We start from the raw sequence: 17,202 nt of genomic DNA, 5'->3' as shown, positions 1-17,202 counted from the left end.
CGAGGTGAGTCTTTGGGTGCCGGATTCGAGGTCACAGTCGCCGGGGGGACGTCCTCGGGGTCTTTGTTCACTCCGGCACAGGCCAGGCTTGGCGGGTGCAGAGTGTGCAGGGTTTGCGGTTCCGGGCTGATGCCAGGGGTTAGAAGCTGGTTTTGAGCAGAGCCTCTGCTCATGGGAGTCCCAGGTGCTTAGAGCCAAAAGGTAGCCAGGTCCTCCGGGGTTTGTGAGGTTGCTGGCCATAAGAGGTGCCGGGATGTAGCAGGGGCAGGTTCGAGGGTCGACAAGCTGGTAGGGCTGGGGCCAAAGCAGTTGGTGTCTTCCTCTTCTTAGCAGCTGCACGGCAGGTCTTCTTTCTTCTTGCTCTTCTTTGTTTTTCGGAATCTGGAATCTAAGGAAGGAAGGTTCAGGGTGCCCCTAAATACTAGATTTAGGGGCGTTACAGGTAAGTAAAGGGCAGGGACCAATGAGTCCCTGTCCTGGGGTGGGTACACCCCCTATTCTGCCACTCTCCTGTGGGAGGGAGGCAGTAGCCTAGTCCTGATTGGGCAGGGCCTCCCATCTTCAAGATGGCGAGGGCCCGGAGAGGTGATTCACCTCGTCTCCCCCACCTGATGGGTGGGGTTGGCAGGCTGGCACATCCCCTGTCCTTATTCGGGGTTTCCGGCCAGGCTTCCCGCCAGAGTGGGGACAGCAAGTGGCCTGGGGAAGCTCACAGAGGCGGCATGCCTTTGAAGCTTCCCCCTGTCTATCCTGGGGGAGGAGACCTAGCACCTCGCCCAGGATGTGCATTGTTGCAGGCCCAGGAGAGCGGGGGCTCTCCTACCCAGGGGTCCAGCAACATGTCTGCTGTGTGGCAGCCTAGGCAGCCTCTCAGACCAGACGTGGATTGTAGGTTAGGTTTCAGGGGCATCTCTAAGATGCCCTCTGTGGTGCTTTGTACATTAAATCCCACACTGGCATCAGTGCGGGTTTAATGTGCTGAGAAGTTTGATACCAAACTTCTCAGTCTTCAGTGTTGCCATTATGGTGCTGTGGAGTTCGTGTTTGACGAGCTCTCAGCACCATGTACTCTTAAATGGCAGCACCGCACTTACAGTGCCCAGGAATGGACCTGGGTACTATAGGGGTACAGGGCTCATGCTCCTTTGCCCACACCACTGGCATAGGGCACCCAGCTAGAGGGGTGTCTGATGTATGCCAGGGCAGTGTAGGTGGTGGGCAAGGCACACAGGGATGTGTGTCATGTCGACTCTTTGTTTTGTCTTGTACCCAGACACTCAGCCTGCAAGGGCAGTGTGTGTGTGTTAGGGTACAGGGCCTCTAAGGGTGGCACAATGAGTGCTGCTGCCCTTAGAGGCCTTCCCTGGTCACAAGGCCCTGGGTACCTAGGGTACCATTTACCAGGGGCTGACATGTGGCCAGGGTTTGCCAATTTGTGTTTGAGGTTTTTAGGGAAGGGACATAGGCCCTGGGCACCTGATTGGCAGGAGTCCAGTGCACACTCAGTCAAAGAACATTCAGCAATTCAGCAAAAAGTGGGGGCATACCATGCAAGTAAGATGGCACTTTCTCACAGGGCCACAATCTTGTCCACTCAGCAGCAGAGACAAGGCGGTGACAGGCGGCCCATCCAAGCCCAGCCCACGCTCTGGTGCAGGTGAACACCGGTGGGCCGGGCGTCCACGACCAAGCCGCTTGGGTGACGAAGAGATAGTTAGTGCCGCTAGAGGTGCAGGGCGGGCGCCCAGATGCCCCCGCAGTCAACCAGCAAACGTTGCAGCGCAGTCAGCACCATCAGTCCCAGCTGCAGGCCACAGGGAACCTAGTGCGCAGGCCGCAAGTCTGTCCCTACGCACCGGGGTGCCGCGTTATAGGGCGTGGCCCTCAGGGTCCTGCCGCCTAGCCCGCGGCACCAGCCCCCACACAGAACGGACCCTGCACGAAGTGGGCAAAACAGTCTATGGGCAGCCACGTGGGCAGGCCGGGGAGGGGGCAACTTACCAACTCGCACCACACTCCGCTGCCGATCGCCCCCGCGGTGTCACGACTCCGGCGCTGCCGCAGTTCCTCTGGCGATGGCCCACTGCCACGGCAAAGTGAGTGTCATCCGCAGCACCACACAGGAAAGACCGTATCACAGCAGCCAGCAGTGTCCAGGATCCCTCGCAAGGCTGGCGACACGGAAGGCAGCCCCGCCGTGTGGTGGGCGCAGAACAGGCCCAGCAGTCTGGCAGGTAGGCTGCAGCTGCGATCTGCCACCATCGATACAGAGGCGCCCAGCTGTCCACACGGTTTTCTGATGCAGCTTGTGTAGAGTGGCTGGTTGCTGGGTGTTGTCTACACGGAAGGCCACAAAATACCAGGATTGTGTCAGATAAAAGACCCAGCCGGCAGAGCTTGCTTACCAAGAGGCCATCTTCCTGTTCGGTGAGACCACGATCCCTGTGAGTAAGTGTTGATAGGGTGAAATGTGGTGCTTTGTTCAGCACTAAGTTTAGAGTGTAAGTGATCACTCATAATCCAGTTTTTGCTTTACATTGTGTACTTTAGTAATCAAGCCTGCCTTAGAATCCACCCCTCCTGTTACCATGTAGTATCAATTACCTTTTAGATTCCATCCTTGCCTTTTTCATAATTATTACACTGTTGTTCCTTACATCTCAGCTAAGCACTTTACTTGGAAGTGTAAACTCCTGAATCAACTATTGCCACACTTTCTCTTAATCTAACATATCTAATCCCCTTTCAGATCACTGGAAAGAAATTTGAATAGCCACAAGTATGCACCAGATTGGACTACTGGAAAAATAATTGATGAGTGAATTCTAGAGTTAACCTTAAACAATAGCAACTCAGCTGAGCTATTTTCCAGTCCGTTGTTTTTGGCTCACTGTGCCAGTTCGCACAAGGATCAGTTAACCTTCCCCTTCTCAGAAGAAAGTGAGAGTCATAAAAAACATGCAAAAAAAATTAAAAGAGGGGTGGTGCTAACTAAAATGCAGATAGCTAAAAAAAACAAGGCTACTGAAGATCTGCCATCAACCAGTGGAAGTTACAATAAAGCAGGCAAGTGTTTCACATTTGAAGGAAATCTTGCCGACAACAGCGACACCAGGGATTCTGTCTGCTCAACCTTTATCAGTCTCATCAAAGAAAGCATGATCGACAGCCCTATCGTAGTCAAAGGCTCTAAAGACATTACACACATATATATATATAATATATATATATATATATATATATATATATATATATATATATATATATATCTTTCATCCACGAAAGTGGGAAAAACAATCCATTGCCGACATTACCATCACAATCAACAGCAACAAAGAAAACCTAGTCAACAATGACACCAAAACCGTTGTCAACAATAAAGAAATTCTCATCAACTGCAACCCCTTCATCATCAATGAGAGCAAAGAAATTATTTTCTGTGAAAAGTACTTCACCATTCACAAAGAGACATCAGTGGAGGAAAAATGTGCAGAACCACTGCCAGTAGAGACTGCAAGGTCACATTTGCAGATTATGATGTCAGCAGTAACTTTGCTCACTCCAAAGAAGCTACTACAAGAAGCTTCTTCAGGCCTGGAAAGGGAAGAAAGTCAAGAAGAGGCCAATTTAGAGGACATAGAAAATTCTATTAAGGAGGAGGGAGATCTGGAAAGTGATCACGAGGCTATCAAACAATCTGATCTTAACATCCAGTATGATAATTCAGATGAAGTATGTGAGCATTTTGACCTTCCACCTCATAAACCACTAGAACTAATTTCACGTGGAATATTTGGTGAACAAGCAAATGGACCTAGGTGTGGTCCACCTCCAACACAAATGGTTCATGTACCATTGATAATGTTAACTAGCCTACAGAACATGATAAACCACATTTATCTGAGACTCCCTCCACCATCCAATCCAGGGTCGTATTTAGAAGGAGTATCAACATCTCATCCACCAATTTTGATTCCAGTAGATCCAGCACCAACTAAATAAAATCACTGAAAGGTGTTGCCTCTCCTATAGCAGTGTCTAGTGACAGATGGGACTGTTTCAACTTCGGAAGAAGAATATCAACAGGCAGCAAGATCTCTTGATGATGCAGATGATTATGATGGTGATAAATCTCCACATTGTGATGGCAATGATGAAGATGCAAATGCTTTCCCCCCAAGACAATCCAGCAACTCTGATCAGAGATTCAGGAACAATTTTGTAATTCCTGAGGATGCAGGCCAAAACCTAAACCAAGAGTTCTTCCCCAGACGATATAGGAAGGTTTCATGCACTATTTGAGAAAGCTTCCCATCATTTTATTCTCCTGTCTTCTGCTGTTGAAAACACATGCTTTCTTTTTGATTTCCAAGTAGTGCTGGATCTATACCTATTTTAGAACATCTCTCGGAAGAGGGTCTGATCACAGTGCAGGACCCAGCAACTGTTAATCTATCCAAGATAGAGCAAAATATAGGGCTACAAGCTCAGCACCATCTTGCATTTTAAATCAGGTCAGGACTGAAGCCGTTTTCTCTGCTGATGTGCAACAGAGGTCTGGAAACCCTTCACATAGTGCACTGCGCGAATTGATGAGGAATGGCGTAAATGGGAGTGCGTGTGACCACAGAGGTCCTAATTTAACAACTAACAGACATAAGGAGGAAATCAATATTTATTTTATTTGAAAACAATATGCATTTAGAATGAGACCAGACTTCTCACACAGTAATCATTCAAAGTGTATGTGATCTTTCTCAGTTTCTCTCTCTTTCTGTCACTGTATGCATAATTTTTTATGCTTTCTCTGGCTCTTTGATTCTCATTAGAAAATGACACGCTGTATTTCTTTTGCCAGTTGCTTGTGAAACCTTCTCTCACTCACACCCTTTCTGTAGGAAAGTGCCCCTTTTTGACATGATCACCCCCACTTTTTGCCTGGTATCTGATGCAATTTTGAAAGAAGTGTACTGGGTTCCTGCAATCCAGGTCTCCAGTGCCAGATCTCTTTCCCTAAAACTGTACATTGTTCCCCCAATTGGCAATACCTTTAGCATCCCCCTATAAGTCCCTAGTAATTGGTACCCCAGGTACCTAGGGCAAGGAGGCTAAAGAAAATCCATAAGGGTTGCAGCATGTATTGTGCCACCCTAAGGGACCCCTCAGCACACTTGTGCACACTGCCATTACAGGTTGTGTGATTTGGTGCAGAGAAAAGTGAAGACACGACATAGCACACCTCCTGTGTGCCATGCCTGCAGACACTGCATGCAGTATAAGTAGATTCTTAGATATTACAAGTAAACAAGGAAGCCATGTTGAGAACACGTGCTGCACAGTGGTATTCCCCAGCTACATGATGGCTTCACTGAAAATAGAGATGTTTGGTATCAAACATCTTGTATTAATAAGCCCACACTAATTCCAGTGATTGATTTATTAATGCATTCACTCAGAGGGCACCTTAGAGGTGCCCCCTGAAAACCTACCGACTACTAGTGTACTGGCTGACTGGTGTAGACCAGCCTGCCACCACAGACACGTTTCTGACCCCCTGCAGATGAGAGCCCATGCTCTCGGAGGGCAGAAACAGTGTCTGCTCCAACCAGAGGTGTTGTCACCCCCTCCAAGCCTCAGTTGGCAGGGTATGCCCAGACGTGGGTCCCTTGCTCATTTTGCCACTGGATTCAAGCTAGCCTGGCTGATGACGGCTGATTAGCCAGAAACCGGTCCCAGGATGCTTGTTTCCGGTCCAGGGAAGACATGGCTTGGCAGTTCGGGCTTGACTGTTCCCATGAGCCACAGGGTCAGGCTGATTTGCATATGGCCATGTCTGAACTGGGGTGGCGGAGTGAGCTAAAGAATGATGATGGATTAAACCCAGATCAGTTGACTGGGGGTGAGTGCTTGCAATGTTCAACACTCCGTTCATCATCCCCTTTGGTTTTGCTGAGTTACATAAATGCCCAAGTATTGCAAACAGTCTCTACTTAGAGCGTTCGAGGTAGGATGGTCGGATCAAATGGGCCATAGAGGTGGCAAAGCACCAACGTATTGGAGTTAATATGGTAATCAGAATGAACCCGGTACGTCTCCAACATCTGGAGAATAGCACGGGTCATTGTCGCCGGCTCGGTGACGTAGTCTGCATAAACCAAGACTTTTCCTTCCACCGTGTCAGTGTCGAAGACTTTGAATCCATGGATGTCGGAACAGGTACAGATCATAGCTGCCAAGGGGTCAGTAGTGAGGACAAAAAGAAAGCGGGACAGGAGGCACCCCTGTCGGGTGCCCGCCCATTTGGGAATGTCCGTGAATAAGTGCCATTCACCCGCACCGTGCAGTGGGGGTCACACAGAGTAGCTTAATCCATTGTCTAAATTTAGGGTCAAATCCGAACTTTCTCAATGTCAGATGAAGGAAGGGCCAGTGAATTACTTCAAATACCTTTTTGGCATCTAATGCTAGAAATACAAGGGGTTCCTTCCAGTGGCTTGCCTCAGACATCCTGTTGTGCAAGCGACGGAGGTTGAATCTAGTAGACCTGCCGGTTAGGAAGCCCGGCTGGTATCTGTGTTTAAGTGGAACTATCAGAGTTAAGAGCCTGGTGGCCAGAATCTTTGTTTCAGTGTTTAGTACGGAGATAGGGCGTTAGTAGCTACAATTGGTCTCCGGCTTGCCCTTCTTGTGAATCATAGCAATGTTAGCACATTGTAAGTCTGAGGGAATGTTCACCCTTGTCCCACAGCCCTGAGTATCGCTTAAAGAATTCAGCTGGGAGGCTGTTAGGCCCCAGAATCTTCCCTGATATCAGTTCCCCAATAACCGCCTGTACGTCTTCAATTATGATTTCCTCCTCTAGCGCCAGTCAGCCATCGGCGGGCACCACTGGCATCTCTACAGTGTCCAGGTAGTCTGCTATGTGTTTCGTTTCCACTAGCAGGCAAGCCCTAGAGAAAGAGGCATAGAACCTTGCTAATTCCTCCGCAATTGCCTTGTCCACCAAGTGGTGAGCCCCGGTCTAGTTATTGACGCACCGCACCCAGCGTGTCTCTGCCACTGTCTGCTCAGCTAGGCAAGCAACATGCCCGCCTTCTCCACGGCATCATAGAGGCAATGTTCCATGTCCAACATCTGCTTTTTGACCTCCCCCTGTGCCAGATCTTGGTATTCCGTCCGGAGCACCTCTAGTTTGCGGGGGATTTGCAGATCCGTCCAGTCCCCGGGGGACTCCTCAATGTCTTTGAGCTAACCCCAATCTCCTCTATCTCTGCTGTTGCTTAATTCTTCTTACGTGCCAATATATTCTGTACCCTAGCTCTCAGAATTTATCGGCTACCCAAAGCACTACTGCCGAGTCTGCTGTGCCCTTGTTTTCCTTAAAGATAAGTTCTGAATCAACTGTGGCCCCTGAACGATCTCTGCTTCGCTCAGGTCCCATGAGTCGAGTTTCCAGGCCGCACCCAAGTAGAGCACATTCCGCCCACCATGATCCAGAGAGTTATCCGATAGTCTGCCCTTTCCACCCCGACCACCTTCCTAGAAAAAGGAGCCCCCTCTAATAGTTCAATTCGATCTGGGAGAAAAGGGGGACAAACACACCAAACATTATATCAAAAAAGCCTCCCACTTGACTTCTATTTCTTTGACTTTTTGGGCTAAATCTGCTCCAATGGGCTATCAATATATACTCTGAGACATGATATATACAACATGATTTGAGCAAAAACATTTTTTTTAATGTATTCTTATTTTCATTTGTAAAATCAAAAATGTTTTTAAAAGACATACATATTATTTAATTTTTTTCCATATTTTTCCTTTTTGTACATTTCATAAATAGACAAAGAAATCCTGTACCTATTTACACATGAGATATAATTCTATTCATAGGACCCGTATTGATTCACCACATAATCATGCTAACCTATCATATCCACATTCATACTCTACCAAGCCATTCATACTAACAACCAACCCAAGAGCTCATACACCTCCTGGTCAGAGGGGGACAAAGATGTTTTAGGTCTCCATGACTGTTTTGTGGGCTGGGCGCACATACAAATGGGTCGATTTGGTAGTATTAGCCATGTGTTGACTACCTTCTTCGGGAGCTTCCAAAATTGTGATTTTTCAACAAGTGGTAGGGGTACAAGTGTGTACAGTATGTAGAAATTCCTAGAGGCACCCCCAATAGCTGGTACGCAGATGTTGACATGCCCTCCGGGTCAGATACAAATCTCTCATTTCACGCAAAGTGCAAATGGATCCATATTATACTTCTGTTGGTTAAAACCCACTGATCCTTTTCAGTACGAGGTAAGTATTAATCAGATTATTATCAAGGACCTTCAGCACCGCTCATGAGGTGGCATCAATACCTTTTTTTTATGTCTTTGTCCACGGAACACTGATTGTGAGATGACAAATTCTATCAATGTGTTACTGCACATGGGGGCTCTCACAAGAGTATCGTAAGGCTCCAGTCTTCACTAATTAGTTCAAGGCGGCAGTTTCCTCAATAAGACCACCAAAGTCCAATGCGTCCTGACCACCGTACCTGCTGTAGCAAATATATAGTTGATCTTAGAAAAGACCCTGTGTGAACCAGAGAAATAGGAATGGTCCCTATCCCTCAGGTGATGTCGCCGCTACAGGTCAGAGAGACCCAGTGAGTCCGCGGATTGTGCCGAGGGCGTGTCCCTCAGGAGGGCGGTAGCCACACCTGAACAGTCCAAATTGGGAGACATGACATCATTGAAGTCACTTCCCACAACATGTAGGTCGGAGTTGGCCTCCAGGAATATGGCTGCCACCTGTTCCAGTACAGGCGCTTGCAGTCGGGGATGCATATACGCTGATAAGGGCAATTTAGGTCCTCCCCCCATAGTCCCTGGACCCATACATATCTTCCGTTCTTGTCTAACTATGTCCACACCTCGAACATGGGATTTTTTAAAATCAATATAGCCACCCCCCTTTGATCTGAAGGTGAACCCTGCATGTGCTAATGTAGTGTATACCCCTCTACCCAGGAAGCAGCATTGGGTCAACAACAGATGGGTCTCTTGGAGAAAGACTATGCCAGGTTTTAGGTGCCGTATGTACCGTGTTACCATGCCAATTTCACTTTGCTACCCAAGCCGTTGACATTCAAAGACAATATGGAGTACCGTGTGTCATCTTGAGGTCTACTCTGTGTCACAAGGTGCAATTAATTATGGCAGTGTTCAGGTTACCACCCGCCTGTGTTGTAGATGTAGTGTGTCCGCGCATCCCTCTCGCCTCAAAAAACTGAATGCAACTGGCTAAACACCCGTGTGAATCCATTCATTCTTCCTTCCCTCCCCACCTCCTGCCACCCCTAGCGAGTGCCAACAGAACAACTACACCATTAGCGAGGCAAGAGTGGGCTGTAGCCCTCCCCCAAAACCCCAAAGCACCAACTGTTACTTCAGCATCTATGGAGTAAGACTTAATACACAAATGGAACTGTGCTTTCCTGTTATCCCATTCCACACCCGCTTGTTTTACCAAGTTTGTGGCGATATCCATGTAGCACTTGGGCATATGAGTGTAGGATATTCAGCCTCGTTCCATTGTTAGCCAGGTGTCACCACCCGCAGCAACAATCACCCCACCTCCACACACCATTTATCTGTCAGTACTCTGCGACAAAGGCGGTGGGGAGGCCTCCTCTGATGCTTCCGGAGCACTTCAGATATCTTCTCCTGCCCCGTTCAATGTGCCATCCGGCTGCACTTCGATGCGCTGTGACATCCCATCTCGGGTCATCCCCCCTGGGTCTGTTCCGGGGTCCCGCCCCGACACCGTCGCCTGAGGTCCGGCCTGGCCTAGCCCCCTCTCTGCAGTCCAACCAGTCCTATATTTCCTGCGGGGAGCCAAAGAAATGCAATTGTCCTCTCTATAACTATCAGCTTGGCAGGGTATAGGAGCAAATATCTCATATTGAGTTATCGGAGTTGTTGTTTAATGGCAAGAAATGACGTTTGTTGGGTCTTCACCCTGTGAGTGTAGTCCAGGGAAATATGTATTGTTGACCCCTCGAATCTGGGGTCTCCATGCTTTCTGGCCCATTGCAGTATTGTGTCACGGTCTCTATAGTTTAGGATTTTAGCTATGATAGCCCTTGGGAGGACCCGGGCTGGGATTTTCATGTGAAGGCTCTATGGGCTCATTCAATCACAAAGAGGTTGTGTCTCCCGTCAGTTCTCTATGTCAGTTCCTGTACCTTTCATTCGGTCTCTTTGGTGCGCTCCGAGACAGCCCATAGATCCGAGCATAGCAGGTTCAATTCAACTGTGATAGTGTCCAGTTTGTGTTCCAGGACTTGCTTGGAGGCCTCAATCGCCACCAGAATTTGAGCGCCTGAGGTTTCCACTCCAGGCATTGGAGGTGTGCATCTCTGCTCCACCTCATCCCGGCTGATGTTCTAGCTCCTGTGAAGAGGTCCATATGCAGCTGATGTGATTCCCTCACAGCCCCACACTATTCTGGGTTCCTCGACAGACGCGGTGCCCAGCGGTGGGAGGTATCACAGGGAGCCCTGGATCCTACGGTGTCATCATACAATCCCAGAGGCCCGCCGCTGCAGCTTGCTCTGTTCCCGCCCCTCACCAGCCGCCTTGACCTCAAGCTCGCAGGTCCTCCACGGCTCCCAATAGCAAAGAGCCGCCATGGGCTCAGGTAATGCCCCGTGCCTCAGTCTTGGAGCCCGTCCCCCCTCCCACCGCTGGCCCCCAGTAGAGAGCTTCAGTTGGGGGGCGTCTCTGGGGTCACCCCCACTTATTCCACCTCAGCAGGAATCAAGGTAGCCCAGGAGTGCAGTTTAACAGAGGAATTTGAGGAGTGTTGTGGGTTGCTGGGAGATCTCTCCCCTAGCACATCGTGTCCACCATCTTGCTTTGTCAGGCCCCTTGTCTATGTAGCCTTTAAAGCTATCTCTCACTGTAGTTCACATTGTTGGTGCAGTATTCCGTTTTCTCCATCATCATCCCTGTTATTCTGTGTCGGTTTCACTTTCTCATTGTCTGTGCAGCCTGCCATGTTCTCCTGCTTACTTTATGAGCGTCCAGCCTTCATTCGGCCTCAATTCAAGTTGTGTGCATCTTCCCATGTTCTTTCACTGGCCTACATTTGCCGATGAAGCTTTTCATGGAAACTCTCATTCTCTGGTTCTTGTTGTCTTTACAGTCTTCATACAATGATTTTAACTCTCCGATTTCCCCTCCAGGCCTCTCTGCAGCAGCTGGGATTGGAGTGGATGACCTGAGGCGCCTGTGCATTCTCCGACTTAGCTTTGTCAAGGGCTGGGGTCCAGATTACCCCCGCCAGAGCATTAAGCACACTCCTTGCTGGATCGAGGTGCACTTACATCGCGCCCTGCAGCTCCTGGACGAGGTCCTTCACACAATGCCCATGGCAGACCCTGGGCCCGTGAACTAACAGAGCGGGTGGCAATGACACTGGAATACTTGGCATCATTAGCTGCCTACAGCACTGCACACTCCCTGAGACCAAGCAACATGGGCAGTGGTACTGGATGTATATTGTGTTGTCCTGCTCTTCATTTTGTGAAGGTTCTCTAAGATAACAGAGCTGGTAAGCCACATGTGAAGATAAAGAAGAGAACAGGCACCACCAACAATCATGGAGTGACCAGCTTGGATTTATCTCAGTATTGACTGTGGGCATGGTATTGCCTGGACTGAGGGTCACAGTCTTTGGCCGGTCTCGCATTTCTGTTCCAGAAAGTTGCGTTCAAGAGCACCTCCCGTCCTGGACGCAATGTATATTATACCTTGCCCAATAAGTAAAAGATTTGCATGGTGAGCTCCTGAGGTAATAGAATATGCACTCCACATTCCAAAGTCAGCAAACCGTTCCAAATATAAGCTGAAAGTATGAGGGTTCGGGCAGATGGGAGGATTCTGCTGCTACCTAAATTGAGTGTGTTCAAACACGCACTGTCTTCTTTGGTTGATGCAATGTACAGAGTGGGTGCAAAGTATAGAAGAGGACAAGATACCCACTCCTTTAACATTTTGAATTGTAATTGTAGATACTTTTTTTCTAACACCAAAGGTCAATTAAAGGTTAAATTACCAAAAAGAAGCTGCAAATTGGCAAGGCCAATAAGCTTGTAAACACTAAAGAGTCCCCGGACCCGCCCCTAGAGCAGAACCAACAAATGTTGTCAAATCCGGCCTGCGGGTCTGTGTATGGATCTAATTGTATGTGTGCCATACTAAACAAGTCGCTTGCAAAGAGGAAAAAAACGGATTGTCTTTTTTCCTTGCCAATCGTTGGTCTAGTTCATCAATTCCCTGAGAAACCTGATTTTTGGGAATTAGGTATCTGGTAGGATACTCTGTTTCTATATTGCACTTGTTTTTAGGTGCCATATACTTTCTGCAACCTAACACGTTGTTGGGTGTGCAAAAACATATCCTATCCAATGATCACAAGATCTACAGAGAAGGTGTACAGGGTCATTTAACAAGTGGTTTGCAATCAGTAGCTCAGCAAAGATAGGTTATGCTTAAATATTAATATTAAGTGTTCACCACCTTTCTTCGAAAACTTTCCATAGAAACTGCTGGCAGAGACTGTCGCTAGGCCCAGGCTTTACCACCTTCACTTCCTTTTGGAAGAGCTGCTGTACCCACATAATGTCCAGCTTTATATACTTAATTTAAATCCTACATTTTAAAGAAAGTGTCTCTGTTCTACTCAGCGTACAGTGATTTAAAATATGTCAGCGCTTCTATATGTCTTGTGTGGCAGTGAGCATACACAGAGACAAATATTCAGCTCAGTGACTTTGGATTCTTCCATTGTAGTAATCACTGAATGTTTGTAAAATGTCAAAATTGTAGGCAATCCGGTTCCCATCTCCTTCCTTCGCTGTCTTTCTTCCGAGAACTCATAGATGCTAAAGAAAGAGGGTGCTGGATGTCTACTGCCCTTGAGGTGACAGAGGGAGGCGAACTTGCATTCTCTCAAGTTGTATAATATCTTGCCTGATTTAAAAAGGAAAAGGCATAAAATGGTTGATTTAGTCTAGACTTTGACTTAATAGAAAGCGTTGAGCATATCTGCCAGTACAGAGAGGGTTAATGAATAAACTTCAGGTTTAAGAATCTCAAAGAAGAAAATATATTTAAGTCAAACACACAGTCGATGTAGTTCGAGTACAAAAGGGTCATAGCACTGATACACAGACTGTCATAGGCTGAAACAAATGAAAAAGAAATTTGAGATCCAACACTAAACCGGTATCTTATAGAAAGGTATAGTGAGTGATCCATAGCAGAGTCACTCTAAATAAATACCATAACACGCGTACAGTCAAAAAGTGAAAGTACATGTGACAATGATAATGAGGCAAGATCAATCTACAATCTTATGTTTTGCTCAGCTAGTGTTGGGCTTGCATTGAGTTTGTTCTATTAATGATGCTTAGTGACTTTTGCTGAGCGTTGTATCACTGGCCAGGAGTCTGGCATACTGGCGGCGCAAGGTGTGATTTGCAGATGTCCTTCAGAGTATGAAGATCATACATTCTTCCAACCTAGTGTTCTCAGGATGTTAGCAGGGCTATCGGGGATGGTGCCCAAATATTACAAATAACCTAGAGGTGTTTGCAACCCTAATACTCCATTGTGCCATAAATGTCCTCTGTGTTTATAAAGCACTGTCGCTCGTGTTCAGCCTGTTTCTAAGCACTTCTGGGTTTCGTACATAAAGTAACGGACGCCTGGTGGAGTAGGAACAATATTCTTTGTTCTTCATTGAGGGACTGTTCACTTAATTTATACGCACTCTATATCTCTGCCCCTGTGTGGCTTTCTAGAACACTTCATTGGGAAAAAACTAAAAATGAGGGCGCGTTTTCTGTTTTGTTTTAAATGATACCCATTAACACCGTGAGAAAACAAATTCAGAGGTGACAGTTTCTGAAACATTATATATATGTATTTTTAAAAGGAAGTAGTGAGCACATAAACTGCAGTTTTATAAAACTAAAACCCTGCGTTACGCGTCTAAGCCAGTCACAAAGCACTTCATGTTGAAGTTTGAAACAGGCCTTTGGATTGTAATACTGAAAATCCACTTTAAGTCTCAAGTTTGTGGGGGGGACTAACCAAGGTAGGATGTTTATGAATTCAGTGAAGATTCTCAAGGTGAAGATGTTGCATACATAAATGTTTATCTTCCTTTGGCTCTACTTTAACAGTAATAAATACTGAATAGTTCCACCCAAGAATTTGATCATGCATCACTTTTAAAAATAGATATTTGCGTTTAAAAAGGTCACCTCTGTACCTGTTTTCGACATGGTAGTCCTCAACGTTGATCAGAAGTATGACTATCAAGCATGACAATATCTATTCTTATAGCTTGCTGTATGGGGCACTTAAGGGAATCTGATTTTGAAAGGTTTCAGACAAAACAAAATAGCCTATAAAGCCAGAGCTCATTGCTCAGAATACCTACACAGGGAGCTGAAAAAAGAACCGACCTAACTGCTACTGACAGGATGGGAAGAGATAGTAAAGGAATGAAGTTCCTTAAAGTAACAGTGCCAGTTTTCCTGCTTGTAATGATTGTTAAGACATTTAATAAAGGGAGTTACCTTGAACTATTTTGCAAATAGTTCAATGTTTGTTGAAATTGGTCCGTTTTTCAAAAAAACATACTAAAGAAAAATCGGCCTATGTCACCTACACGTAACATTTCAACATTATTGTTATTTTTTTAATGGCTTTTCTACAGATATAGATATAACATTTTAAAAGTGCTCCAGAATGTGTTTCCTGGGTAGGACTGTTCAGTACTTACAGCTGTTCCTAAGACACCCAATGTGGAGAACTAGGATTGCTGATGAATAACCTTTTCATATACACTAAGCCAAGTGAAGAGCACTTCACAAAGTGTGACTACTGAGAAAATAGTTGGAAGTAGCCTTCCGTTATAGAGCATTAAAATGAAATCCCTCTCACCTGTGAAAGTAGTGCCTTCTGGGAGTGGAAGAGCAGCCTCTCTGCATTAATGGGACGCTGCCTATTTCCCCACTTTCTTTAATTTTGTTCGTCTTAAAAAGAGCCAAAAAAGATTTCATTGGCTAACCTCAAAAAGGAAAGAAAAAAATGTTTCGAAGGCAAAGGCGATAGAGTACCCCGTCTGACAAAACGATGGTCTATTTAAGGTCAGGAGGATCAATAGCTTTCCATGGACTTGGATCCAGTGACAGAAAGCTTCCTCCAACGAAAGGGCATTACACCCAGCCACGGTGGACCAGGTAACAGCGGTGGGGCCAGGTAAGGGGGTATTTCGAGGGTCGATGCAGAGAGAAAATTAATTCTTTATTTAATTTTCCCTCTGCATCGTCCCTCGAAATCCCCCTTTAAGCGGCCCCACTGCTGTTACCTGCACGGACCGCGGCTGATTGCACCACCTACCCTAATTAGGTTGTATGTTGAGCTGTCCTTTTCTTTTTGTCGATCACCTCAAGGTTAACCTGGAAGTAAAGAAGTGAAAAAATGTAATAAGGCACCTGCCCTTCTACCAGCCAGAGTTTGTTTTTCAATACAAAACTCCCACTTTAGGAATCTGTTTTTAAAAACCCCAAAAATTGTTAAAAGTTTGTTGGGCGGGCGTCAAAATAGACATCGCTTTCCACCAAGCTTTTTTGTACTTTGACTGGAACTACCATGATGCCATTTTCTGGCAAAGTACAGAGACCACCACTGGGCCAGCAGTGATCTCTAAATCTGACAGAAGGTAGTCCATCAGAGTGGCATACGTAATGTCGTCCGCCACCCTGACGGACAGAGAACCGTGTGCCAAACTCAGGATCTGGTCCAAATGTATTTTGGGATTCCTCACATGGGTGGAGCTATTCAGTGTTCATTAATGTCCATGAAGATCCAATGAAGGAGACAGTTATTTAGTAAGGATTATAGACTTTTGGTCATGTGATAACTATGTTTATCCAAGGGCAGCGGTTGAGCCTCTGGATCCAGTCTCCCCAATGACTGTCAAAGTCATATGCTACTCGAATGGGACTCATCCTGTGCGCACACAATAATATGCAAATGAAAGGTAGCTCCAGAGTAGTTCATACTTTGGCATGCTGTACTCATTATCAAAACAGCATACTACATTACATTTAAAATAAGTCTGGTGTTATTTATTCAACATACTAGCACAGGCCTGGTCAACCTTTTAGGTCTGGTATTAGCCAAGCTCTCTATAAGGGCTCTCAGTCAGCCCTCTTGGTTCATTGGTCTCCTATTGTGTAATTCACAGTTTTCTTCTGCTTACTATAGGAAACAGCATGGGGCAAGCCCACTTCGGCCATTGGTTAACTTCATTGTGAGTGACAGTATTCTGCCCTTTCACAGGAAGCACATTCACACACAAAATTGTTCTTTTAAGTGTCAAGGACTACTGTGACAATGTGTGCTTTATGAAAGAAAAAATATTTTTGCCTTTAGCCAATATTTTTATTAGAATGATGAGGGCTAGCAGCTTCCCTAACAAAAAGGTTTTGCAAAAACCTTAACAAAACAAGCATCCAAAAGTATGGCTTCCTACGCCAGATCTGCCGGATTTGCCAGTGCTTCTTTTATAATACAACTTTCACCAAGGTGTGGGACAAACAATAAATCCTTAAGCCATTTTTTTCACACGAATAGTTAATCAGGCAAATAATACCAAACAAATTATGTCTCATTTGATTTTGTAAAAAGGGAGTCCTTGTCCAGACATTGAAACTTTTTTATAAGCTCTTGGGTTTATGGGTGTCGATAAACTTACCAGGGATCCCCTGTGCTTGAAAGCCCACTTCCTTACCCTACAGAGGGATTTACCTGCCTGCAGTATCACATGGTTCCATCATGAGGGCTGTGTGGCAAATTGTAACAAATGGTTCTGCTCATTAGTTTTAAACCCAACTTAATTTCTCCATACAAGAATCATATTCCGCTTAAGACATTTATTCAGAGCAGATGTACAGCAGAAGGAGCACACCTCAAAATCAAACTTATTCCATGTTTTGATTTTCTGCACTCCTATCATTAAAACCTTGTCTATTTAAACATGGTACCAAATCTAATTGTGGCTTTAACTGGACATGGTTAGTTTACCTTCTTTAAGTCTTGTGATGCTACTTTT

The 17,202-nt window shown here is 46.0% G+C and overlaps 1 protein-coding gene across 2 annotated transcripts in view; it reads left to right on the top strand.

The window, feature by feature from the left end:
* Positions 1–15,156, top strand: part of LOC146772802 (SMAD family member 4-like) — a 271,678-nt gene extending 256,522 nt beyond the window's left edge. For both annotated transcript variants that reach the window (XM_085639806.1, XM_085639805.1), the window contains exon 12: positions 11,255–15,156. In XM_085639806.1, coding sequence (XP_085495932.1) covers positions 11,255–11,466 — 212 coding nt within the window. In that variant the 3' untranslated portion in view covers positions 11,467–15,156. The remainder of the gene's footprint in view (positions 1–11,254) is intronic.
* Positions 15,157–17,202: the final 2,046 nt, after the last annotated feature.

Source organism: Triturus cristatus, chromosome 12 (assembly GCF_964204655.1).
Source record: "Triturus cristatus chromosome 12, aTriCri1.1, whole genome shotgun sequence".
NCBI classification, from domain to species: Eukaryota; Metazoa; Chordata; class Amphibia; order Caudata; family Salamandridae; genus Triturus; species Triturus cristatus.
Note: the sequence above shows the minus strand (reverse complement) of the source record. Positions and strands in the feature narration are given on the sequence as shown.